At 38.9% G+C, this 27,310-nt stretch overlaps 1 protein-coding gene and 1 pseudogene across 5 annotated transcripts in view; both read left to right on the forward strand.

Annotated features, from left to right (window-relative positions):
- The window catches only part of LYRM4 (LYR motif containing 4), a 149,501-nt gene that overhangs the window by 23,035 nt on the left and 99,156 nt on the right, over window positions 1–27,310 (forward strand). For all 5 annotated transcript variants that reach the window (XR_007355194.2, XR_007355195.2, XM_048839780.2 and 2 more), the window contains exon 2: window positions 15,790–15,910. Coding sequence is in view for 3 of the 5 variants with exons in the window: in XM_048839780.2 (XP_048695737.1) it covers window positions 15,790–15,910 (121 nt within the window). In the remaining 2 variants the exon portion in view is untranslated. The remainder of the gene's footprint in view (window positions 1–15,789; window positions 15,911–27,310) is intronic.
- On the forward strand, window positions 9,495–9,956 carry LOC125632109 (small ribosomal subunit protein uS19 pseudogene; annotated as a pseudogene).

The following is a 27,310-nucleotide window of genomic DNA, read 5'->3' on the forward strand; positions in this document are numbered from 1 at the left end:
TTTATTGGCATGGATTAATCGTTTTTGAGAGCAGCCGATCCAAGTATCTTTTTTTTTTTTTTTTCTTTTCCTACTAGGAGACTGTCATATTAATTGATATAGTTTTGATCTGAATCCCTACCTAGATTTTTTGGAAGAATCCATTCATAAATCAGAATGTCTCCTCGTGTAACCAATACAGTTCATTTATCTAAACTACCTTGGATTGCTTCCTTTCCAGAAAACATTTTAGGTCAATAAAGCTCCGATGAAGTGCTTAGGACATAGTACAAACCACAGTACTTCCTAGTGCATTTCAGCTTGAATTATGTTTTGAATGTCAGCTGGAAGAATCCTGTATTGGTCTTGAAACTAATATCTGAAAGTGACAGTTTCAGGAAATATCTTGCAACTCACCGTCTTATCTAGAACATTGTAATACTTTTCTAGGCCAAGTAATTACTAGTAATTTTATAATAATATAAAATACATAGGTAAGGCTGTAAGAAAGTCATGACTTTTTGCTTCAAAAGTTGTAATCACAGTTTGTTAAGCTGTGTTTTTGGTGCGGTCAGTTCTAGTAACACAAACATATTTTATTTATTGACTTGCTTTCAAAATGGATTCACAATATCTATTCAAGAACAAAAATGGAAAATACTAAAAAAAAATGCCAATAGACTATCAGAGGATTTGTGTAAATCAAAACTGCCCCTCCTTATCACAGTTTGACAAGTAATCATTTGAAGTAAAACATTTCAGAGGCTTTGCATTGCTTGTGAAGAAATGCAGCAAGATAAAAATGCATAACATAAATGGAAAATGACACTTTTTCAAAAAGTTCAATCACAAAATTGAAGTTGAATGATGTTGCAACCCTGTGTGCCAGGTCAGAACACCTCTCACTCAAATTTGGCCCCCCATCCCTCTGAGGGGCGGCTAGGCCAAATCTGAGTGAGTGGTGTTTTGACCTGGCGCATGGCTTCAAAATGCCACTCAAATTGCGACAACTATAAAAAGTTGCAGTGTGTGTTAAATGTTGCGGTTCCACAACAAAATCATGGCCCATGATTTTCTTACATCCATATATATGTGGTCTTGAAGGTGAAAAGTTTAATGAGAAATTACAATTATTATTTATTTGTACTGTCCATATAAACTAGGTGCCTTACACAGATTATAGACATAATATTTTACCTGCCCTGAACAATTTCCAATGTGAAAATTTTCACTAATGATTAATTTACAACAAAGAGTAACATAAAAAAATTAGCCAAGATTTTCAGTAATGGGTTCTGAAAAGCTAATTCCTAAATTCAGATTTAGGCATCTAAATAAGTGTCCCAACTTTCAAAAGTATTGACCATGCAGCTCCCATTGAAATAGAGATTTACAAAAAAATCTTGGCCATAATTCTTATTATTAATAATGTTGATAATTTGTGGATACAAATTTGAATTGTTAGCCCTTTTAGTCTGGGGGTGAGGGGCAAGGATCAGCAGTTAGAACATGGAATATAGTCAGGAGTCAGGGTTTAAAAAATTAATCACGATTAGTCACAATTTTAATCGTACTGTTAAACAACAGAATACCAATTGAAATTTATCAAATATTTTTGGATGTTTTTCCACTTTTTAAAATATATTGATTTAAGTTACAGAATACGAAGTGTACAGTGCTCACTTTATATTATTTTATTAAAAATATTTGCACTGTAAAACCGATCAACAAAATAAATAGTATTTTTCAATTCACCTCATACAAATACTGTAATGCAATCTCTTTATTGTGAAAGTGCAATTTACAAGTGCACTTTTTTGTTACATATCTGCATTCAAAAACAAAACAATGTAAAACTTTAGCATCCACGAGTCCACTCAATCCTACTTCTTGTTCAGCCAGTCACTAAGGTAAACAAGTTTGTTTACATTTACAGGAAATAATGCTGCCCGCTTCTTATTTACAATGTCACCTGGAAGTGAGAACAGGCATTTTTATGGCACTTTTGTAGCCAGCATTTCAAGGTATTTATGTGCCAGATATGCTAAACATTCGTATGCCCCTTCATGCTTCAGCCACCATTCAAGAGAACATGCTATTATGCTGATGACACTCGTTTAAAAAAATAATGCATCAATTAAATTTTGACTGAACACCTTGGGGGAGAATAGTATCCTTTTCTGATTTATCCGCATTCTGCCATATATTTCATGTTATAGCAATCTCGGATGATGACTTCGCACGTGTTGTACGTTTTAAGAACGCTTTCATTGCAGATTTGACAAAACGCAAAGAAGGTACCAATGTGAGATTTCTAAAGATAGCTACAGCACTCGACCCAAGGTTTAAGAATCTGAAGTCCCTTCCAAAATCTGAGAGGGAAGAGGTGTGTAGCATGCTTTCAGAAGTCTTAAAAGAACAACACTCTGATACGGCAACTACAGAACCCAAACCACCAAAAAAGAAAATCAACTTTCTGCTGGTGGCATCTGACTCAGATGATGAAAGTGAACATGCATCGGTCTGCACTGCTTTGGATCATTATTGAGCAGAACCTGACATCAGCATGTCCTCTGGAATGAAGCATGGTTGAAGCATGAAGGGATATATGAATCTTTAGCGCATCTGGCACGTAAATATCTTGTGATGCTGGCTCCAGCGGTGCCATGAGAACGCCTGTACTAACTTTCAGGTGACACTGTAAACAAGAAGTGGGCAGCATTATCTTCTGCAAATGTAAAGAAACTTGTTTGAGTGAGTGACTGGCTGAACAAGAAGTAGGACTGAGTGGCTCTACAGTTTATCATTTGTTTTATTTTTGAGTGCAGGTTTTTTTGTACATAATTCTACATTTGCAAGTTCAACTTTCATGATAAAGAGATTGCACTACAGTACTTGTATTAGGTGACTTGAAAAATACTATTTCTTTTGTCTTTTACAGCACAAATATTTGTAATAAAAAATAACTATAAAGTGACCACTGTACTCTGTGTTCTGTGTTATAAGTGAAATCAGTATATTTGAAAATGTAGAAAACATCCAAAAATATTTAAATGGTATTCTATTATTGTTTAACAGCGCAATTTTGTAGGCTGGATTTGGTAATATAACAGTATTTTGTAATAATTTCTCCTTTTGGAAAAAATATCAAGTAATCTCTTCCTTTGCAGGACTTGGACCTCTCTGATCAACCTTTCTTCTGCCATAGTAAAGTTTAAACTGCTTCCAATGCACAGATGATCTGGCAGAAAATTTGTTAATCGAATAATTTCTGCCAATTGACTTGGCATATCTAGATTTTTAATCTCTGCTCATTTTCTGATTTTTAAGATTTGCTCTCTGGTCAGATCAAGGTAGAGGATTGCATGCTGGGACCTGTGATGTCCAAGGCCAACACCCTGGTATTAAAGATGAAGGCATCTAGAGGCTATATTTAGCTCATGGGAAACACTTTGATCACTATTGATATAGCACATCAGTCTTGATGGACCTGGAACCTTTTGCTATCTCAATTTTTAAACTATTTGTGACAAAAATAGTAAGAAACCATGTGTAACTAGATTCTTTCTTTGTCTGGAATCAGGAGCATAGCAATCTTCATTTTATCTTCCTTTATTTATGACTGTCACTTTGTCTTAGTAGCATGTGGCATTATGGGACCCAAATGAATAAGTAGAATTTATTTTCGTGGAGGACCCATAGAGCATCCACTTGTACGGCCATTTTCTCCTACCAGTCCCAAGGATCAACAGTGAGGCATTTTGTTCTGTTACCAGCATGCAAAGCTTCTCTACTTCCATTTGTGTCAATGATGCCTTTAGAATGCAATCCCATCCAAATAAATTTTAGCATGGTGTCTGTGAGCAGACTATGAAATGTGTTGTTGTTATTTTACTTTATGTAGTGCCTTTTATCCCAAAGTGCTTTACCAGCTATATGATGTTTATAAATCACTGCTGAAGTACAGCCACCTCTAGGATGGAGAGTGGCAGCTGGCCAGTGCAGAGCATGCTATGCAACAGTGGAAGAGGAAAATTTTGTCTGACAGCCTGGTAAAATTCTGGTCTTACAAAAAGCATAATGGAATTTTTAATGACAGTGTACAGCAGACTGAACCTCTGTTTTCAAGGACTCATCAGAAAGATGAACATGCAAACTGAATGATATTAATTCCTGTGCCTCAGAAGGATGAAGGGATGAATCAGTCTTACCAGGATTTGAACTTGTAGTTCTAGGACTGTAGATGTGCCAAACCTGATAATTAGACCATTAAGCTATCCCATGCCCTGTCAGCATCTGGGCCAATGAAACCTTATTTTGGAGCTATTTGTCATTTCAGGCCACCAGGACACTTTTCATCTGTGGCAAATTGTACTTCTAGCCCCTGCAGCAGTTCCCAGACTGGTGCGTCATTAACTGAATGACATGTTCACTTGGGTCCTGTGCTGGTAAAGCATTTTTCTTTTCCACTTTTACAATACAGGGTTGCAGTAGCAACTCCAATTAAAATTAAAGGAGTCCATCTATTCTGAAATCTTATTTCCTACTTTCTAGTTTTAACTTTCTCAAAAGCACTCTCTTTGTGCTGAAACTTTTTATGCTTAGTCTTAGTTCAGTGATAATTTCACTCCTTAAAAATAGTTAAGTATAGCAAGCGACAATTTATGTTTTAGAAGTTGTTTCAGAGTATTGCCCAAATGGGAGTAGTCCAGGTCTAAATAGAATGGGTAGTATTGATCAGATAGTATTCGGTGTTCTCTTTATTAAAGTTCAAAACAGGCAACCATTTAGCCTAAAAAAATAGTCATTCCCCTGGGTTAGACAGACACTGAACTTGTTCAAGTATGAGGAGGAGTTTTCTGTTTTTTAGAAAAATAAAAGAAAATTCAGGGAAGCTGTTTCGGAGTTATGGTGCTATAAAAATATAAATGTTAGAAAAGTCTTCTCACTTTTCTTTTTTTATTCTCTCAACTTGGACAGGATACTTTTAAAAGTTCAAACTTTTTAGTTGATCTAGTAAATCTGAGAAATAGAACATAATATAGAAACAAGATTTGCTTTAGAAATCAGAAGATTTTTAGTTTTCAAATGGGTAGGGTTGGTGTCCCTAGTCTCTGTTTGCCAGAAGCTGGGAGTGGGCAAGAAGGGATGGATCACTTGATGATTACCTGTTCTGTTCATTCCCTCTGGGGCACCTGGCGTTGGCCACTGTCAGAAGACAGGATACTAGGCTAGGTGGACCTTTGATCTGACCCACTATGGCCGTTCTTATGTTCAAACTTGTTAGCATTTGCTACGTAAATCCAGTCATATTGATGCATATTATGATATATAGTGGATCTCCATTTATGATGTAATGTGCATCGAATACATCTCTTAATATCCTATTGATCATCTAGTACTTGATACTAGCTTACCATTAGAAGGGGAGAGGGTTTTTTTTGTTGTTTTGTTTTTGACCAAGCATTCTTTCAAATTATTTTCTGTAGACCGATTCCACCACGCATCCATCCATCGCCCAAAAGCAAGACTTTTTAGGAGTGGTTTGGAGTTCTAAACCTACTGACCAGAATATATTGGAAAGATGGAGGGAGGAAGATGCTGGGATGGCTATCAAGGTTTTGCTCCCCTGGGCCTGGCTTAGGGACTTAGTCTTAGATGTCTACCTCTGGCTGGTAGGTGTCTGAAAAACTAAATGCTGTGTTGCTCAAAGAATGAAGGCGCAAGTCTGTCACTTTTCTCCCACTCCATCTCATGGCTGCTGTGAGGAATGACGTATTTACTCCGTCCCCAGCCTGTTCTTTGGTTGCTCTTCTTCTATGAAAAATATGCAGTGCTTGTCTCTGCTGCTCCTCAGAACCTTCCCCAGCAGGAGCAGCCAAAAAAAAAAAAGTAAGTTTCTTGGCAGTTTCACTGCTGCCCATAGGGTTCTGTATATTAGCAGTGAAACTGACCAGTGGCTTGTTAGTTTAGTTGCTTGGGAAACCTGTAAGCAAAAGAGGCACTGAAGGTGTCATCTCTTAGTAAACTGAGGAAGACACTCTGCATTGATTTACAATCCACAATTGGAAGGTTATCTTCACAATTGCAAGGACTAGAAACTGATGCTGATTTTATTTTAGATGAAAGCCCCAAACTTGCCTCAAAAGAGGATTTTTCCCCCAAGTCTTTGTTCGATGAGTAGACCTAGGCTTTTATATTACAGCCAGATATCTTTAGTATATTGTAATTTGAGAGTCACAGCACTGCTAGAAGTTTGTCTAGTGTAGAAACTTTGAGAGCTGGAGCTCTGCTAATAATAAATAAAATAATAATAAAACAACATTACACCTACTCCATTCTGTTTGCTCCTGGATTAAATTCCACAAGACACTATGCCATCCCTAACTGTGAAGTATGAGTACTTGTGGGAGAGCTAGATATGGTTACTGGCCTGACTAGGATTCTGTTCATATTAAATTCTCAAATTTAACTTTACATTAAAGTGTCTGCATAGGGTATCTGTTATATTGTTTGTTAAAAGTTTCTATTTGACCCTTGATGGTGACTTCTAATGAGACTTTAAAGAATTAGGAAATATAAAAAATATTAAAAAGAGATATTCCTTTCCTTTGGAGTAATTCGTTATATTTCAAGTCTGCACTGATATCTGGCCAAGCAATAAAAGTTTCAGGTAACTTAAAATGAATCTTCAGCAGACTTTTTATCCCTGAGGCTGTCAGTTTTTGAACTAGACGTTGGTCTAGAATGTAAATATAGCTGAGCAAATTCCCTCCAATTCATGTTTTGCAAATATGAACTGAGGTCTTCGCATCTAATACTTCTAGAATATCAAGACCATAGCTATCAGTGAGGGGGAAGAAGAGAATCAAACTATAAATGGAAGAAGTTAACAGTAGGTTTTTTAGAAGGGAGTCTTTCTGAATTAGTAAATATTTCATCCTCTTTCTACATAACACTGCTCCTCGTCTCGCTAAGTAAAAGCATGATGAAATTAGAAAACCTTTTTATTTTATAATTGGTCACCAGAGTGGATTTCCTATAGGTGAGGTACTACATTATATAACTTATTACTCACCACAACTTTAGTTGATAGAGAAATGTAATTTTGTTCTCTTTTTTCTTTCTTGGTGAAGCCTTCAGGCCTCTTCCCATGTGATCTGTCTCTTTTGTTTGTTCGGATTCTATATCACCATTTACTCCTTCTGCCCCAATATTTTGGATCATCCTAAATAACAATCTGTAATAGCTGTGCCATTCTCTTTAGCAGTCTGTTGGCTTATAACTGTGATATGCTCCATTAAGACATTATTTTTGTTCACAATAATAGACAAGGAGAAATGTCAGCACATTTATAAGGCCTCCTTTGGAAGATGACTTTCACCGTTAGCATGTTTTGTGTATTGATAAATGCAAAATGTTGAGACTCTCTAACATTGTTACTTGACCAGAATTATTTTGAAGGAAAAGTGCTGTGTAGTAAAAACAAGTGTGCCTATGCACAGTATTTTCAACTTTTTTTTTTGCACTCCATTTAAACAAATAGTTTTTATCTTTTGTCCTTAAGACTTAAAGAAAAACCACAGTGATTTTTATATATATATAAATTTGACCTTGCATAAGTATTTTCTAATAAGAAGAAGATCTGAATCCCAGAGCAGCAATTATTTTCTGATCTGTACCTGTTGCAATTTCAGTATTTCTATAGCAGGCAGTGGTTCAGACTTCACTCCTCGGAAGCTTCTATTTTGGGAGGAATTGACGCACAATAAAATGGAAGGACACTTGAGCTGCATTTTAGGGAATAGCAAAAGCAGAAGTATTAAAAGTTAGTTTTAAGGCAAATTTGTGTGCATTAGGAGAAAACTATTGTTTTTACTATTGTTTTCGGTCAGTAATGTCCAAGATTTTAAAGCTGGTAGCTAGTGCCCATTGCCTATGACACTGTATCTTGAAATGCACTTGCCTGGGAACTGTTTTCCACATTAACCCCAACCACTTTTGATGCTTTCTACTTATGTGCAGCTGCTACCTGATTAACACCTTGTGTAGCCATGCACCTGCAGTGCCTTTGGCCTCAAATCTCTGCACTGAAACTGTTAACCATCTACATCAGTGTTTCCCAAACTTGGGATGCCGCTTGTGCAGGGAAAGCCCCTGGCGGGCCGGGCCGGTTTGTTTACCTGTTGCGTCCGCAGGTTCGGCTGATCGTGGCTCCCAGTGGCTGCAGTTCGCCGCTCCAGGCCAATGGGAGCTGCGGGAAGTGGCGTGGGCCGAGGGATGTGCTGGCTGCCCTTCCTGCAGCCCCCATTGGCCTGGAGCAGCAAACCGCAGCCACTGGGAGCCACGATTGGCCGAACCTGCAGACGCGGCAGGTAAACAAACCGGCCCGGCCCGCCAGGGACTTTCCCTACACAAGCGGCGGAAGAAATTTGGAAAACACTGATCTACATTATACTTTTGGTTTAATTGGATGTTAATTGCATGACAGATGCAGATATCGCAGAAGGTGGTTCAGGGAAGGTGTGCATGCAGGATAGAGCACAGTGACTACATTGAATAATACACATTTTTATTCTGGGTTTGTGGTCACCAACTTAACTGTATGTGTTCAACAATTCCAGACAATATCTGCAGTGAAGTAGAAGGGAGGACAGTTTCCGTTAAAATGGTGCTACACTTGGATGATAAAATGATTTCAGTAAGACACTGAAAAATTACCTGAAAACTGCCTTTATAGTCTCCTACTTTTTCCCATTCCTGCAAGCACAGATTGAGTTTCTGCTGCTGCTGGTTGTTTGTTATTAAATACTTTTCACTGATATAATGCCACTTTTTCAAGGATCTCAAAGAGCTATATAGAAGTGGTTAAGGAAAAATGGCATATGTTGTAATTCTGCTTCTCTGAAGAAATATTTTTTCATAATTCTCATTCCTTGGTCCTGACTTCTTGGTGCAACTTCCCAAGCTCTACAGGTTATTTATAGTTAGTGGTGTGAGGTAAGAGCATGAGTTCTGGTAGCTTTGCAGTACCCCAGTGCGTAACCTTCCAATCAGATCCTGATATGGCAGGAAGAGAAGACATCCTCAGGAAAACAGAATGGTTGACAAATGAATGCCTCAAAAAAGCAGAACAATAACCATCAAAGTGTATGATAAACTCTCCCTCTGAAGGGCTCCCCAACAAACTGTGAGGGGAAGTGAGTGACTGAAATTTCTGCAAGAAAATACCATGTAATTCTGCATTGAAATTATGTAATTTTTCTGTGAGCATTAGAGCTGATTGAAATGTTTTAACTGAAAACTCGTTTCAGTTTTACTTCAAAAACAAACTTTTTATGCAGGAAATTTTGAAAACAAAACCAAAAAAACTTTGAAATTTCCCACAAAAAATAATTGGTATTTTCCAAACAGCTCTTCTAAAGTGGCCATCTGTAGTGGAGATTCGTTCCTGGAGAATAAGTAGCCTGAGGAGGAGGAGGGAATGAGTTTTCCAAAGGTCAAAACATAACAAGATGGCAGAAGTTGAACAGAAGAAGAAACGGACCTTTAGGAAATTCACCTACAGAGGTGTTGATCTGGATCAGCTCCTCCATATTTCCTACGAGCAGCTGATGCAGCTGTACATTGCTCACCAGCGCAGGCGTCTAAATCGCGGCCTGCGTCGTAAGCAACATTCCCTCCTGAAGTGCCTTCTCAAGGCCAAGAAGGAGGCCCCTCCCATGGAGAAGCCAGAGGTAGTCAAAACTCACCTGCACGACATGATCATCCTCCCCGAGATGGTGGGCAGCATGGTTGGTGTATACAACGGCAAAACCTTCAACCAGGTGGAAATCAAGCCCGAGATGATTGGCCACTACTTGGGCGAGTTTTCCATCACTTACAAGCCAGTGAAACACGGCAGACCTGGTATCGATGCCATCCACGCATCTAGCTTCATTCCTCTGAAATAAATGATGCTTCGGGAAAATGTTTTCTATATGTAAATAAAGAAAATGCTCCTGCATTTATAAAATAAAAAAATAAAATAAAACTGCAAGCAGTAACCAGGCTAAGGACAACAGTGTGAGTAGTAAGGTAGCATTGCTCCCCAAAGCATCAGGCTTAATATTTCAGTGGTCTGTAGGGCTTGTGCAAAAATCAAAACTTTAAAAATCTGGACATAAAGGACACCCCACAAAGACTCTGGGGGCTGAAAATGCAGCTGAAGATCAGTGTAGCCCATCTTGACCATGTCCCCATTTCTCTGGTACACCAGCAGCAACAAGGATGTGTGGTTTTGGAGCTTTTATGTTGGCACGTGCCCTGTCCTTCCTGGGCCAGTTAAACTGGCTTTATTAACAGACCATGCTGGCTTTATAGATAGACTGTGCTGGCTGCTTTCTGTATGTAGTCTTTTGTAGCCGTGTTGGTCCCAGGATATTAGAGAAACAGGGTGGGTGAGGTAATATCTTTTATTGAACCAACTTTTGTTGGAGAGAGAGAAAAGCTTTCGAGCTCACACAGTGCTCTTCTTCAGCTCTGTGACTTACTCATTACAGGATTGGCTACAAGCATTGTCTTTGGTGAGAGATCTAAGGTACAAATTGACCTGAGATAAGTGACTGATCTTTTAGGACTGGAAGCAACCTCAATCTTATGTGATCTTTGGTGTATAGCAAGCAGCTATGACTAAGTCCAGCTTGCCTGGATGGCAAGATAGACTGGAATGCCCAAGGGAACTGTCTGACTCCGTGGTAAGACTGCTATAGTGCTTTAGGAGTTCACACTTGTTAGTGGGTTGGTGAAATTTAATTATAGAACACACACCAGTTTCGGGTCTCTGCCCTGCTTCTTGACAGTCATGAACCACTACACAGAGTTTGACATTGAACACCATAGAAATAAGCAAGCCGTTCTTTCTTCAATTGTTTGATGTGACTTTTTTTAAAAAATAGTTTCAAACACTGCGTCTTTGCATAAGTTAAAAAATAATAATAATAATAATAATAAAAGCAAGTCTGGATCGGGATGCTTCAGTTCTTTGAAACTATGGATCCAGAAATGTGCCCTTTTATTCTGCTAAATTGGTTTATATTGTGAAAAATCACATTTTGTAACAAAGTGTCAGCAGAGTGAAGTTTAATCAAAATGGATTTGGGTAATCTCAGATGTTGAATTGCACTTACTTTGCAGGATTGGGGTTTTGCAGGAGTGGTGCCTAAGTACAAGAATTGGAATGTCAGCATGATGGTTGCTTGGAAACCATTTGAACAGCAAAAAAAAAAAAATTTGGATGGAGACTGTGCAATTTCCGCCTCATGTGAAGCTGTCTTTGCCCTGGTCTTCACTACAAAGTTATGTCAGTATAACTACATTGCTCACGGTTGTAAAAATCCACACTCCTGAGCGACACAGTTATACCAGCCTTCCCCCACCCACCCCCTGGGTAGACAGTGCTATGTTGATGGGAGAGCTTAGATCAGGGGTGGCCAACCTGAGCCTGAGAAGGAGCCAGAATTTACCAATGTCATTGCCAAAGAGCCACAGTAATAAGTCAGCAGCCCCCCATCAGCTCCCTCCCTCCTCCCCCGCTTCCAGCACCTCCCACCCACATCAGCGCCTCCCCTTCCCTCCCAATCAGCTGTTTCGTGGCATGCAGGAGGCTCTGGGGGGGGGGAGGGGCAAGGGCACTGCAGGCTCAGGGGATGGGGCGGGAAGGTATGGAGTGGGGGTAGAACCTGTGGCAGAGCCAGGGGTTGAGCAGTGAGCACCCCCCTGGCACATTGGAAAGTTGACACCTGTAGCTCCAGCCCCAGAGTCGGTGTCTATACAAGGAGTCGCATATTAACTTCTGAAGAGCCGCATGTGGCTCCGAAGCCACAGGTTGGCCACCCCTGGCTTAGATGGTATTTGCAATAATAATATTAGGTTAAAAATATTCCAAGAGAATTAAAATTCTGTCCTTGTGTAATTTACCTAGAATAGACTCAGCAGTTTCTGTGGACAAATTCTGCCTTCCTCCCATTCACTCTTCCCCCTCCCACTCCTCCGCCCCCATATTTTTTGTCTCTTGTTCCACTGGCCTTCTGCATTAATTTGTTGTGATAGTTTCAAACATCCATTATGATAATTTTAATGCAAGAGTTTGCACTGCAGGTTAGCTTGCTATTTTTGTTGCAGCAACTGTGTCATTTCTGAAACCTTCTTGCTCAGGCTAACAATATAGCACATGCTGCAAGAACCATGTGAATCAACAGGAGCAAAAGGTGTAAGGTATTAATCTGCAAATAACTATTATGCCTGGATGAGTTTATTTTTATTATTATTTATTAAAGGATATTCAGATACTCTACCCTCTCACTTGTAAATCCTGTACCATATGAGAATACAGAAGAATTTGTGCTGTGTTACTCTGCTTGGACTGAGAATCAATGTAATCATGAGAATTAGTAGTCAGTCTGCAACTCACTATGAACCAAACAAAGGGATTTCCTCGGAGCAGCTATTCTCAAGAGAAAAACAAATGTGTGCAAGAGAGGACGTATGCTGTGCATGCTTCTGCATATCCTTGTTTCTTGCTACGTACAATATGTGTGTTGCTATAATTTTAAGAGGGCTCAGTTGTTCAGAGGTACTGCAGTCAAAGTGTTACTGGTGGATTTTTGTGTGAGCATTGTTAAGATCTAGAAACATGAGAAGAGGATAAAGATTCAGAACTGAGTCTGTACAAAACAATCAGTTTTTATCTTTTGTAGAAGATGTTACATTGAGAAGGGCTAAAATATGTTAACTTTTTCTTCTTCCTTCCTTTTGTTTTTTTAAAAAAAAAAAAATCCTGGAAGAGTAGAATGGGTTGGGTTTAGAAACTGTTTACCTTATACCTCCCAAAAAGGAAGAGAGGGTGAGCTTACGGTTAACATTCAGGGTTGGATGTTAGGAGATACAGGTTCTCTCCCTGGCTTTGCCACAGACTTCATGTGTGACTTAAGGCTAGTCACTTGAACTCTCTGCTTCTGTTTCCTCAGTACTTACAGAGATATTGTGACGCTAACTTTAATTTTTGTAGAGTGCACTAAAATATAGCACTTTCCATCCAAGGATGTATAGAAAGTTTTAATAATAGTAAATTGCAGCAAAATTTTGTCTTCCTACTACAGGTATTTGCACGTTTATGCCCCAATTTTGCAAAAGATTAAGTACATGTTTAATTTTAAGCACGTGAATAGTCCAGTTGATTAATTGGAACTACTCACATGCTTACAGTTAAGCATGTCCGTAAGTCTTTGCTGGACTGGGATATAAAATGGCATATTATAGATGTACAGGCTTATAGAAATTAGAGAAGGAAAAGATAACAACGGGTAATCCTTTAGTCAAGTCTGCTGCCCATACATGTTTGTTTCTTGCCATACACAGTGTTTAGACAGTAAATGTGAATTGTTGTGCCAGTTCTTAAATACATCAATTTTCTTTCTAAACAACTGTGTTTGGTGTATTGAGTGAAAAACTAGAAAATGGATAATTAATCCATCATACATATAAAAGAGCAAAAGCAATCTGGGGCCAAACCTACAGACATGCATGTAATTAGTCCCATTAAAATCAGGGGGGCTACTCACCTTAGTAGAGTTACTCACATGAGTGTTTGCAGAATAAAGCTGGATAACGAACACCAGTTTTTTTTAAAAAAGATAGAAAGTGTATGTTAGGGTTGTATATCTTCCAGGAAACAACCATTCCCAGAAAACCACTGAATTTTTTTTTTCCTTTTAAGAAATAGATTATATTTAAATACACATGCACCCTGGCTGAAGAGCATTTTCCTTATCCAGTCATTCATTATCAAGCAACAAAATTAAACTAAATGTCAACATTTTTTGGTTATGTCTGCCCCAGAATAATTAAGCAGCTTCCCCTCAAAATCTTTCTAGGGCACCAGCTGCAAATAAGAATGAGTTTCCATATTTAATAAATTCTATTAACTACACACACATCCATGTAACATTATAGGTGAACAGGCCCTAATTAAAAGCATACACCATCTGCTGGTTTGTGGCAGCAGGGTAGCACTCCATAACCACCCCTGGTTCCTGTGATTGAAATGTATTATTTATGAGCTCTTACAAAAATATGTCACTTACCTCATGGAAACTGCATTAAGAGCTGGATGGCACCATCTAATGGTATGGTAGTGAAGCAGGTTGTTAATCTTTTTTCTTAAGAATATTCTTTTTGAGATATATATATATATATATATATATATATATATATATAGGGTGGAGGGAGGGGTTAATGATCAGATTTCCAACAGTTTTATGTTGGACCTGACGCGTGCATTTAATTTTTTTATGAGATTGAAAAGTAACGTTTGAAAATATTAAGCTATTGGAGTGGTTTTCATTGTTTTTTACTTTCTGTGCAAAATGTTTAAGTTTGAGATAAATATGTTTATTGGTGTGAGGCATTTTAAATGGTGATAGACAATAATAGTGTGAATTACAAAGATATCTGAAAAGGATCAGCATGCACCAAATACTTCTATTATCTGGCCTCTCATAAAAATATCTACTGATCAATTGAGAGTGTCTTTTAACAAAAATGAAATTCATCTAGTGTTTGCAAAGGGATTTATTGCAGACTGAACAAAGATTATTTATTGGCTTTTGAATATGGTGAGAGAATTCTGATCTGTGTTTCAGATGGCCCTTGGGACCTAAAGTTTTGCACATTTTTCTGTGTTGCCTTGCAAGGGTGGAGGCCACATCCTCTTTCCCACCTGTTAGTGGGACTAAGGGCACGGTTCCTCGAGTGGAAAGCAAAATGCACATTGAGAAAAATAAAACACCTTTTTGAATGGCTGATTCAGCAGCTCACCTTTGGTGACTTTCAGGTTACAAATTGATGTATGCAGTGGTTAGCATTTTGCCTGATGACCCTTGGAATGCCAGGAACAAGGAATCAGTGCACTGATTCAAATCACTCTTGTGGTTCATATGACAAGAAAAGAGGAGATTGAAATATGAGTGCTACAGAGCACCAGGATAACTAGCATCCAGCAGAAGTAGTGCTGTTGTGCTACTTGTACTAAGGCTTTTTCTTTGTAGTGCCAAGCAGTGCTGCATCTTAATAGCAATAACAGGCAGAGCAATAATGATTGGACTTTTCTTCTGGCTGCTCGTATTGTTACAAGGAGACCTTTGGTATTAAAAAAAAGTAACCAGAGAGCATGTAATGAGACCCTCCAGGTAGTTGTACTTAACTTTTTAAAAAAACACCAAAAAAAAACCAAAAAACCTGCCTTGGTGAAGAACGTTTAGACAACACGGGGGCTTTCTATGTTTCTCTTGGTACTGTTAATTATTCTGTTTCCAGGGATGAAACCACCATCTTTCTTGCCACACATTAGGTAAGGGTGTGTAGAGGAGTAATTCTACAGTTTGTTTGTGATTCCACCATATGTTTATAATCTACAATAACATTCGAGTCTGTTGGCCTAGAGAAATGTTTATACATCTCAGAGGTGATGTACACATGAAGAAAATTGAAGTATATGAAGCACAAAGTTCTTCCACATTAAGTTCTAGTGAAGCTGGTTTTACAGTTCAAGGCCCTGACCACTGCTTTATAGTATTGACTAGGGCATGTTAGGATTTAACCTGAACAGAGAGAGAGAATATAAAGTTTGAACCAGATAAATGGGCCATTAGCGTGTACAACTGTTTGTTAATATCCTCAACAGCATTTTACTACAGTAGCCAAACACTTTAAAACTTGTTTTGATGTCAAAACTCATACACTTACGGATGCTTTTTTTTTAACAATGTCTAGAACATATGCCATCAGAAGGATAAGAGATGCCTTTAGAGAAAACAAACATTTAAAGGATTCAGAAGAGATACAGACACTAGTGAATAAAGCAAGAACAAACCTAGAGATTATTCATCGACAGGTAAGCATACTTTAGTTCATCTCTTTTGCTTAAGAATTGTAAAATGCTGAATAACATGTTCTCCCCTAAAGGATGTAAGTCCCATGCCAGTTTATGGAAGGGAAAGAGAGATCCTGTACAAGTATTATTGTTCACAAATGGTGGGGAGGCAGAGTAAGGGAGTGAGTGACTGGCACAGTATTCAGTTCTCCTTGATTGGAAAGATTTAAGCATGAGTCCCATTAGTACTAATGGGATTCTACATACTATTCTCTAAACTCCTTTACTGTCCCTCTTTTTTCTGCTCTTCAGTCCTCTGCTGCCATGTGTTTTGTCTTTCCTTTGCTTTTCCCTGTGTTGTGTTTTCTCTTGCTCTCTTATGTCCATCTCCTCATCCCTTCTTTTCCTCCTTCCCCTATCACTGGCATATTAATATGCTCAGGGAAGTGCCAGTAGCTTAAGCCTCCTTTACTCTATTTTTGCCCAATTTGAGGCACAGTCCAGTATGGTGTAGAAGCAGAAGCATATCCAGCCTTAATGTTTTTTAATAAGTTTGTGAAAATATTTTTTGCCTGTTTGCACCCCAGATATCATTGATTCCTGTCCACTGTGTTCACACCACTGTGCACAGGGCTAAGGAGGGTAGCTAGATGATTCCTTGGAAAACACATCAAACTTAACTGATTAATTTTATACATAATGTATGATAAGAAGTTGTATCTGTAAGTTCCCTCTAGCCTCTTACTTCAGAAATAGAGCCTAGCTTACCATTTTCTTTCAATCCTCATGATTATTTTACATTTATTTATATTTTGTAGGCTTTTTTTGCAAGGAAAGGGGCTAGAAAGATTTTTATTTCAAGCGAAAGCTGAGATTGTTCTTCAAATTTATTTCTCCCACGTCAGGGAGGGTCTGAGGCTGCAGGCTTTATGGAGCCAAAGGACAGCTCTAAATTAAAAAGCTGGAAGACCGCTTGCTAAGTAGAGTCAACCATTAACCATTCAATAACAGCAGAAGAATACCTCTGATATTATTTGTTGAAAGAAGGTTTGTTCTTTGGTGGGGGAGGAGGTCGCATTCATATGACCTGCTGTTTGGCACTAACAAGCCGCAAATGATTCAAATTCATAGGTATCTTCTAATTTTGGATGCCTAAACATTTAGGTATCCAACTGGACACACCTATGACCTAGCTTTCACTGGTCCCATTAACCTAAGTGGAGCTGTTGGTGCTCAGGTCCTGCCTGTGTCAAGTTCAATATTCTCAAATTGAGGCAATTATATTTGGAGGCCATGCTTGGGAAAATTTGGTCCTAAGTGATTTGGTCCAAGGTATCACAGTATGTCTGTGACAGAGCTTGGAATAAAACCCTGCTCTCCTTATTCTGAGTCCTGTGCTTCAACCATATAATATTTATGTGACCAGTCCTCCAAAATCTCAATGGGGCTTTGCAGAATTGGGTCTTGGATCTTATTTCATGTCAGTTGACATGGTGGAGAAAGGAAGAAAGCACTTTTTCTAACCTAGCTGGTGAAACAACACACAAAATTGGTTGGGTCCTTCAAATATGTGCTTTTGTTGTTTTGATGCCTAAAGAAAAAAGGAGCAGGGAGATAACAGTAGCAAGTTAGGTTAATCTCTGTTCTACATTCCCACTATCTCGTTTGGTTCCTGTTTATAAAATAATAGGCACCAGGTAGCCACTAGCAAATACAGTTGTCATATTTTTTAAGCGACATTGTCACAAGATGACCATTCAGTCTTTGTTTGGATCCATGAAAACATTTGTGTTTAAAGTTTATTCGAAACACAATAATGACTGTTGTCATGACATCAACAGAACCATTTCAATCCATTCATTTTGTTCGCCTTGTTACTCTGAAGTATTCACACACAAAAATGAATTTAATAAGAGATGATCTCGTAATTGTCAATCTAGAAATAATCCTCTAGGGCCATATTTTGCCTTCAGCTATGAACATGCAAATCCCGGTGAAAATGGCTCAGACATATAAAGACACAATTACACCTGTCGGGGGAAATTTTCAAAGGCACAAAGGGCATATAGTTAAGGCGAAGATTTTGTCACAGATATTTTTAGTAAAAGTCACAGACAGGCCACAGGCAAAAAAGAAAAATTCACGGAAGCTGTGACCTGTCCATGACTTTTATTTAAAAATATCGCTGATAAAATGGGGATCTGAAGGTCCCCATACTGCCTGAAGCAGGGCAGGGGCTGCGGGGTATCCCTGCCGCCTGCAGCTCCGGGGGATCCCACACTGCCTGTGGGGGCCAGGAGCTGTGGGGTGCCCCACCTCTGGTGTCAGCCAGGAGCTGCAGGGGTTCTCCGCTGCCTGCGGCGGCTGGGAACTCAGGGGTTCCTGCGCTGCCTGTGGCGGCCGGGAGCTGCGGGAGTTCCCCCACCACCGGCAGCTCCAGGGGCCCCTGCTGCCCATGGCAGCCGGGAACTGCGGGGTACCCTGCCACTTACGGCGGCTTGGAGCTCCAGGGGCTGCCAGAGGCGGCAGGGGTACCTCACAGCTCCCTGACCCCATGGGCAGCGACTTCCATAACTAAATCGTAGCTTTACACTTAGGCACTCAGCTCCCACTGATTTTCAGTTTGGATTTTCACATTTGAAAATTTCCTTCTTTATATTTAAATTTTAAAATAGTCTTAATTTGTAATGGTTTGATACACATAACTTAAATGCATTGTAAATCAGCAAGATCATTTAGAGATCTATATTTTTCTCTTCTACAAAACCATTTGTCTGTTTCTCAATTTTGTTCTTTAATTTGTCTTGACTATCTTCACCTTACATTTGCTATAGGAAGACCTTAATCAGTTACTAAGTCTATAGCTTTTAAGAGCTTTTACTCTCCAATGGGGTTTCTTTCATGTTCTAAGCAAACCTGCTGATTCAAAAAACGTCTTTAATTCGATTGCATTTGAGATCACTCTGTGTACAATTTCAGGGAAAAATATATTTAAAAAGCAGGGGATTTTGTAGAAATGGAAGGGGAAATTCTTGTCAGATATGGAATATTTTCACTATTTTGGAAGTGTTAATTTTATCTAAGCATTTCTTTGGACACCCTTTTAATTTTTTTCTTCTTTCAGACAAGATAGAATCTCTCTAAGTCTGACTGTCAAAGGGTGTATATGTATCTATATACAGATATATTTTTATTGGAGTAAAAATAATAGCAGATGGTATGTGGTGAGGCTTCTCTTTAAAAACATAATCTAATAGAAGGAAATGAGTTTAGCAAGTGAATTTCAGAGATGTCTGAGCTGTGGGGGGCTTTGAATGTTGATATTTGGGATAACTGAAGCTGAATTAGTCTCTATCAAATGAAAAATGTATTTCTAAATAAGCAAAAGTCATTGTCAGTGTTTTATTGTGGAACAAATTATATACATCAATGCTGTCAGCACTTCATCTATAAAGCAAGCTCTAAATATTAAGAAACAAGTCTCTGCTTTGTCCTAAAGTACACATATAAATTAGGGTGAAAGTACAACAGACCTAGAGTTTCTTCCATTCTGTGTCACACTTACAATCATCTGTTCCATGAAAAACACCGTTTTTGCGTGACTCACATTTCTCTAACATCTTGATTGTTTATTTTCAGTCTTATTTTAATTGAACAATTTAATTAATGAAGTGAACTGACATAAAATAATGGGTTTATATTTAAAACCAACCCTAAAACATATATTATATAAATTGTTTTGGTTTTTAAACACAAAAGCAATGAAGCAAATATTAGATGTAGTGTGCATTTTTGTAAGTTTGGGGATTTATTATAATATAGCACATCTGGTATTGCTGACTTTTTCATTGCATGTCAATAGAAATTAAATAATATCCCAGCTTGCTGACAATTTGTTGTTACTGTGAAATCAAATTTACATGCTAATTTATGGTTTAGTCATCAAAGTGACCATTGAAGTATAAGGTTCATAAATAACAATTTAAATCAGTCTAGTGAGAAATGTGAAATAGTGACAGATTACTGTCATTTCATGTCAGTTACCACAGTATTTTCCTGAATGTTTTAAAAGGAGCTTTATAAAGCTATAAAGCATGGAGAAACATTAATCTCAACCTCTGTCTTCCCATACTTTCCTAGTTATTGGTTTTGATTTGAAAATAGTATGGGTAAGGGAGGGAGCAGCTCACAGATTCTTTTCTGCCCATAGCACATGTTATGGAGGTTTTTCTTGTGTCTGGTCTGCTAACAGCAGAGAAGGGGATTATACACTGTGACCAGCGTATTGTCATCATTAAAAGAGTGGAAAAGTTGCAGTTGTTAATGCCAGCATACAGTCAGCTCTAGAAGAGCACGGTAACTTTAATGTAAAATCCTTTGTATGTGGAATGAATTCTACTGTCACCACTAGTGTGATATGATGTCTGTCACTTGCTTATCAAACTATTTCTATTTATGCTCCCATGACTTCTCTGAAAAACTATTACTACTGTTTGAACATGAGGGGGATTGGAGAGGCTTCCCTGAAAAGAAAATATTGCTTTTGTTTAGATTGAGGGTTTATACAAGCCACTTTGAAGGCTCATTTGTGTTGTGTGTGTTCAAGTCCTAGCTAGTTCTCTTCATGACATCACAACAGCCTTTGATTTTCACTGCACCAAAATGAAAATCTGTATGGGACCAGTGTGTTTTGGCTAAATGCCTATTTTAATCCACAAAACTATTTATTATTATTATTTTTCATCCTACAAAAGACTTCTTTTTAGCCTTAGATTGAAACTTGAAGGCTTTAGTCTTCTAGCTCCACATTTAAGAAGGAATTACTCTGGATTTCCCACCAGATATGAAGACTACAGTACCAATCATTCTTGTTTTGACATCATATCACTGAAGTACCCTTCAGTAAAAAGGTTTGGAGGCCTCATTGCTTTTGCTTGTTCTTTCACGTAGTCCAAACTGAGGAGAATTGTGCTTTATACAGAAGATTCTCTTGCAGGGTGACCAACAATACGTCATAAACTTCTGGAGGAGCACTACGTGAGGGTTTCCCTGATTAGTGCTAACTTATCTTCCAGGTATAGCCATACTCTGAGTGAACAGATGGAGAGTAATGACTCCTCTCTTTAATATCGTTTGAATTGTTTGACTTTGCTTTTTTATGTATATGAATGGAACTGTAAGAAGAATGTTTGTGAGCTATGACAACCCTATTTAATGGGCTGTGCTTATAATACTAAGTACCAAACACTTAAAATATTTTTCACATTCACAGCATATAATTAACCTCTTCTAATCCTTGCAGTATTCTTTGGGGTTGGTAAGCATTATCCCCATTATATTGAGATGAAAACTGAAGCAGTGTTGAGTGGTACAGCCAGAGTCACTGTCAGATCCAATATTAGAATTCAGGAGTTCCTATCTCCCAGTCGTGTGGTTATGCCACACCTGTCTTAATCTTGTAAGTCTTGTTTTTTTCATTGCAATTTACTGTAATTAGTTGACAAGTATATTTCAAGTTAGAACCTCTGTTTGTGTATACTCTACCGTTAGAACAATTCTTCTGGATTAATAGTTTGCTTTTTGAGTTACATTATATCCAGTACAGTAGGGCATATCCAGAGTGCTTGACCTTTTTGATGCAGTCATTGCCAATATGTCCCCTCAGCAGTGTTATGGATGCAAGCAACAACTTGGTGGTACCAGAGGTTGTGGCTGATGAAAGTACTAGAACAGCACTGATATTATTACGAATCAGTAAGAATATATCTACAGCATAAAAAATGAAGCATAGAATATTTTGAATCTTTTCTTCCTTTCAGCACCTCCTAAGTGGTTTGGTTAAATGGTAATCTTTTAGTATTGTATGTGTTGTTGTATTCAACATTTTTATATTTTTAATGTTCACAGGTTTTTAGAGAATGTTGGAGGGGCACAGACAATTTGAAGTGTAGTCAGTTTGAAAAGCAAAAATTAAATTTTGCTTAGGTTCTGAACTTGCTTTTGGATCCCACTGCCAATTTTTTTTGTGGTTTTACCACCGTATTTTCCTGTTGTTTTACACAAATGGGGCTGACTGACTATATGGGGGGAACAATGGAATAGGCTCATACAGACACAAACTAACATAATTGAGAAAGAAGATTTTTTTTTTTCCCTCTGATCTTTTCGGTTCTAATAAGCTTAGTTTTACTTGCAACAGTGGTAGGTAAAATATTTTGGGAGAAGTGGGCAGGTACTTTTTCAGCATTCAGAGTGCTGGGTCCAATCTACAAAATCTTTAATGGACTTGGAGTTCACCATCATATAGACCTTCTCTCCCTGCAAGAGAACTACTTAGACTACTAAGCATTAGAGGCAGAATGCACTTAGCAGCAGAACCTTGTATGAAATTTCTTGCTAGTAATTTTAATTTAAGTATAGATAAGACAAACATTTAGGGTTTTTTTTCCCTCTTGTTATGTGAGAGTTGCAAAATTATGTAATATCTTTGGTTATGTAATGGCAATACTGTAGCCAAGAGCACAGCATAGTTGGAGAGAGCCTTGAACCCCCATTCAGAAGGTTGTTTGAACACCCACAACATTGTTGAAATTTGTACTGATTACTGTTGATGCTGGGGGTTCATGAACCAAAAATCTGAACGTTTCTGTTGCTACTGACTGCAAATTATCTTTGTACACAAATGAGGTTTCTTTTTATCAGATTTGCTACTGGGAAAAAACATGTAAAGGTGACAAATGAATTTACTGCTTGCTTCAACAGGCTCATCTGAATTGATTTTATTTTAACTTTTTAACTCTTGCACGTAATTCTAAACTTTACAAAGAAAAATATCTGAGTGCCTGTAATTATCTCCCCGGAATTGAAAAACTCCGTGCAACATAGAGTGATAAGATTGCTAACGTAAGTTCTGTATCTCTGAATGGAAAACCTGCTTTCCCCTGTTTTTCCAGATAATCTACAGTTCGGATGGAGTATATTTCCAGGGAAGGGAGTGGGCATTTGTTTGTTTATTTGGCTTTGATCATTTCCCCTCTCCCTCTTTTTCTCTACCCTTTCCTCAGAACCATGTATGTTGTTTATCTCCTTATGTGGAAGCCAGAAACAAAAGCACATTGCTCTCTCCAAGAGCCTTTCTGCAAGTCAGCTAGCAGAGTGATTGATAGTCAGTAAGCTTGCACCTTTTCTTTTGATGGTGACCCAGCATGTTTTCCTATCTCTGCTGGCCTGGGAAATGGAAGCCCCAACTTCATCCTGAACCCAACTCTCCTGCATATCGACATGCTAACCCATCCCTATTGGCTTTTTTTAAAGCCTAATATTGATTACTTTTTTCCACTCTGTTCTTTTGGATAGCTCTCCCAGCCCTGTGGATCTCAGTGAAGTTAAAAAAAAGTGTGTCTTCTTTTCTCTGCAAATGTATTTACTAATAGCTTTCCTCTCTTGGTGGTTCATTACCATTTTACCTATGATTTTTGTTGTCAGAGATTAGTTATTTATTTGTATTACAGTAGAGACAGTCCCTGCGCCAAAGAGCTTATAGTGTAAATAGACAAATCACCGGGGGGGACACAATATCTCCATTTCACAGAAGAGAAACAGAGATATTAAGAACTTTCCCAAGGTCTTACAGGAAGTCTGTGGTAGAGCTGGGAGTTGAATCCAGATCTCCTGAGTCCCAGTCCAGTACTTTAATTGAAAGACCAGTCTTCCTCTTGGTTTGCAATTAATTGCAATTTGGCTCACGTGTCTTTGAACTTTTTTACATATTCAAGCTTGTGCTGATTTTTATCTTTCATTTGAAACTGAGCAAACCTTGTTTGTTTCATTCAAATTGCACTTAAGTTTGAGTTCATTTGAAAGGAGAACTCAAGAGGTACAAATCTTTGTGAAATGCAACTGCCCCTGTTTTAAGCAGGCACCCTAGAAGCATGCAGCAAGAGGGGGAAGCATAGAATGAAGAAGTGATTAAAAGCCTTACAATGGCTGAATTTTCAATATTGTCCCTTGGAAAGAGGAGTAGGTGTTCTCCTTGCTGACACTTAACACAGTGGTCAGTGAGGTAAGAAAAATCTAACTAATAGTGTTTTGTATTAGAATTTAAGAATATGCACATTTTTTGTCTTTTAGCTGGTCATAGCTTTGGAAAAAAGGGGTAGGGTGGGATGCAGGAAGTGAACTGAAGTAAGAATAACTTAGAACACGCTTTGATAAATTTGAATAAAAATCCAGAGGGATTAATGTTTGGTCCGTCCCAGGACATTATTAGCAAGGTAAGACCTGCTTCCGACCAGTCTTCTCAAATAGTTTTTATCTTGGCATATGGTATAGTATTAGAGAATATGCAATATTGTAACAGATGCAAAAGCCCAGAGCTGTCACAACAGTTTAATTTCAAACATCTGAATGTGCAGGAAGTGTAACAGACATTATACCCTTCTTCAGGTGATATCGCTCTCTAGGTTACACCTGTTCCAGTCTCCAGGGCAATGTTAGTCTTTAGGCTTTCAATCTAACACTCCTGATGGAAGACAAGGTTGTATTTTCACAAATGATTGTTGCAGTTTGCTCTGTGACTAAACTCCAAGTGACAGATTCTTTATGTAATATTTATAAAAAACAAAAACAGACCCTACACTGAGGTAACCTTTAGGTTGTGATACCTGCCATCAAAGACCAAGGCAATTCAGAGATAAAAGGTTGAAATCCAGTCCATCCAAAATAAGTGTTACAATGGAAATGCGTATTTTGAAAACATGCACTTTACATCTGTAGCAAGTATCTCTGTGAAAAATGACTCTGTTTTGCGGCAGCTGCTTGTAAAATTCATAATTTTGACCTTTTTGAAAGATTATTTACAATAATATAAAAGTGATGTGAACATTTTATGGAGGTACACAACTTCTCTTACTAGGGTGACCAGATTTTCAAAGTGATGGGGAGGATACATGCTCACAGAAGGGTTCAACAAAAAGGTGGTGGTAGGTGTGAGGGCGGTGTACCAAGGAGAGTTTGACTTTTGGGAGGTAGGGAGAAAATAAGGGGCCCACTACTCCACCTTTCTTCTCTCAATCAAAAACTGCAAAGCAACCTTGTCCTCCTTAAAACTCTCCTTTGCCATGATGCCTGAAACAAACTTGACAGTGGTTAAGCAGCTGGTGTGGCGAGACCGCTGCCTGTCATGCTGACCACTGTTGTTTCTGGGTTACCTTGTGCTCCTCCGTCTGTTGTCTCACCTTTATACTTCAATGGTAAGATCATTAGGGCAGGCAACATCTTTCATATATGTTTCTACCTAGCTCAGTGGGCTTAGGACCTCTATGCACTTCCACAATACAGATGAATAATAATAATATAGGTTTCAGAGGAACAGCCGTGTTAGTCTGTATTCGCAAAAAGAAAAGGAGTACTTGTGGCACCTTAGAGACTAACCAATTTATTTGAGTATGAGCTTTCGTGAGCTACAGCTCACTTCATCAGATGTATACCGTGGAAACTGCAGCAGACTTTATATACACACAGAGAATATGAAACAATACCTCCTCCCACCCCACTGTCCTGCTGGTAATAGCTTATCTAAAGTGATCAACAGGTGGGCCATTTCCAGCACAAATCCAGGTTTTCTCACCCTCCACCCCCCCACACAAATTCACTCTCCTGCTGGTGCTAGCCCATCCAAAGTGACAACTCTTTACATAATCAAGTCGGGCTATTTCCTGCATAGATCCAGGTTTTCTCACATCTCCCCCACCCCCATACACACACAAACTCACTCTCCTGCTGGTAATAGCTCATCTAAACTGACCACTCTCCAGGTTTAAATCCAAGTTAAACCAGAACATCTGGGGGGGGAGAGGGGGGTAGGAAAAAACAAGAGGAAACAGGCTACCTTGCATAATGACTTAGCCACTCCCAGTCTCTATTTAAGCCTAAATTAATAGTATCCAATTTGCAAATGAATTCCAATTCAGCAGTTTCTCGCTGGAGTCTGGATTTGAAGTTTTTTTGTTTTAAGATAGCGACCTTCATGTCTGTGATTGCGTGACCAGAGAGATTGAAGTGTTCTCCGACTGGTTTATGAATGTTATAATTCTTGACATCTGATTTGTGTCCATTTATTCTTTTACGTAGAGACTGTCCAGTTTGACCAATGTACATGGCAGAGGGGCATTGCTGGCACATGATGGCATATATCACATTGGTGGATGTGCAGGTGAACGAGCCTCTGATAGTGTGGCTGATGTTATTAGGCCCTGTGATGGTGTCCCCTGAATAGATATGTGGGCACAATTGGCAACGGGCTTTGTTGCAAGGATAAGTTCCTGGGTTAGTGGTTCTGTTGTGTGGTATGTGGTTGTTGGTGAGTATTTGCTTCAGGTTGCGGGGCTGTCTGTAGGCAAGGACTGGCCTGTCTCCCAAGACTTGTGAGAGTGTTGGGTCATCCTTTAGGATAGGTTGTAGATCCTTAATAATGCGTTGGAGGGGTTTTAGTTGGGGGCTGAAGGTGACCGCTAGTGGCGTTCTGTTATTTTCTTTGTTAGGCCTGTCCTGTAGTAGGTAACTTCTGGGAACTCTTCTGGCTCTATCAATCTGTCTCTTTACTTCTGCAGGTGGGTATTGTAGTTGTAAGAAAGCTTGACAGAGATCTTGTAGGTGTTTGTCTCTGTCTGAGGGGTTGGAGCAAATGCGGTTGTATCGCAGAGCTTGGCTGTAGACGATGGATCGTGTGGTGTGGTCAGGGTGAAAGCTGGAGGCATGCAGGTAGGAATAGCGGTCAGTAGGTTTCCGGTATAGGGTGGTGTTTATGTGGCCATTGTTTATTAGCACTGTAGTGTCCAGGAAGTGGATCTCTTGTGTGGACTGGACCAGGCTGAGGTTGGTGGTGGGATGGAAATTGTTGAAATCATGGTGGAATTCCTCAAGGGCTTCTTTTCCATGGGTCCAGATGATGAAGATGTCATCAATATAGCGCAAGTAGAGTAGGGGCTTTAGGGGACGAGAGCTGAGGAAGCGTTGTTCTAAATCAGCCATAAAAATGTTGGCATACTGTGGGGCCATGCGGGTACCCATAGCAGTGCCGCTGATCTGAAGGTATACATTGTCCCCAAATGTGAAATAGTTATGGGTAAGGACAAAGTCACAAAGTTCAGCCACCAGGTTAGCCGTGACATTATCGGGGATAGTGTTCTTGACGGCTTGTAGTCCATCTTTGTGTGGAATGTTGGTGTAGAGGGCTTCTACATCCACACTACCCAGAGTCAGTGAGCATTTGAGTGTGTGTGTGGGAGAGGGCTATATATAGGAAAATGGCTCATTTAGGAGAGAGGAAGTCAGTTTGGCAATGTGTTAGTGGAGGAAGTTAGTGTTGGTACTAGACACATGCTTGCACTTAGCCAGCTCTAAATTTCACCAGCTCAGCAG

The sequence above is a fragment of the Caretta caretta genome, chromosome 2 (genome assembly GCF_965140235.1).
Source record: "Caretta caretta isolate rCarCar2 chromosome 2, rCarCar1.hap1, whole genome shotgun sequence".
Lineage (NCBI taxonomy): Eukaryota > Metazoa > Chordata > Testudines > Cheloniidae > Caretta > Caretta caretta.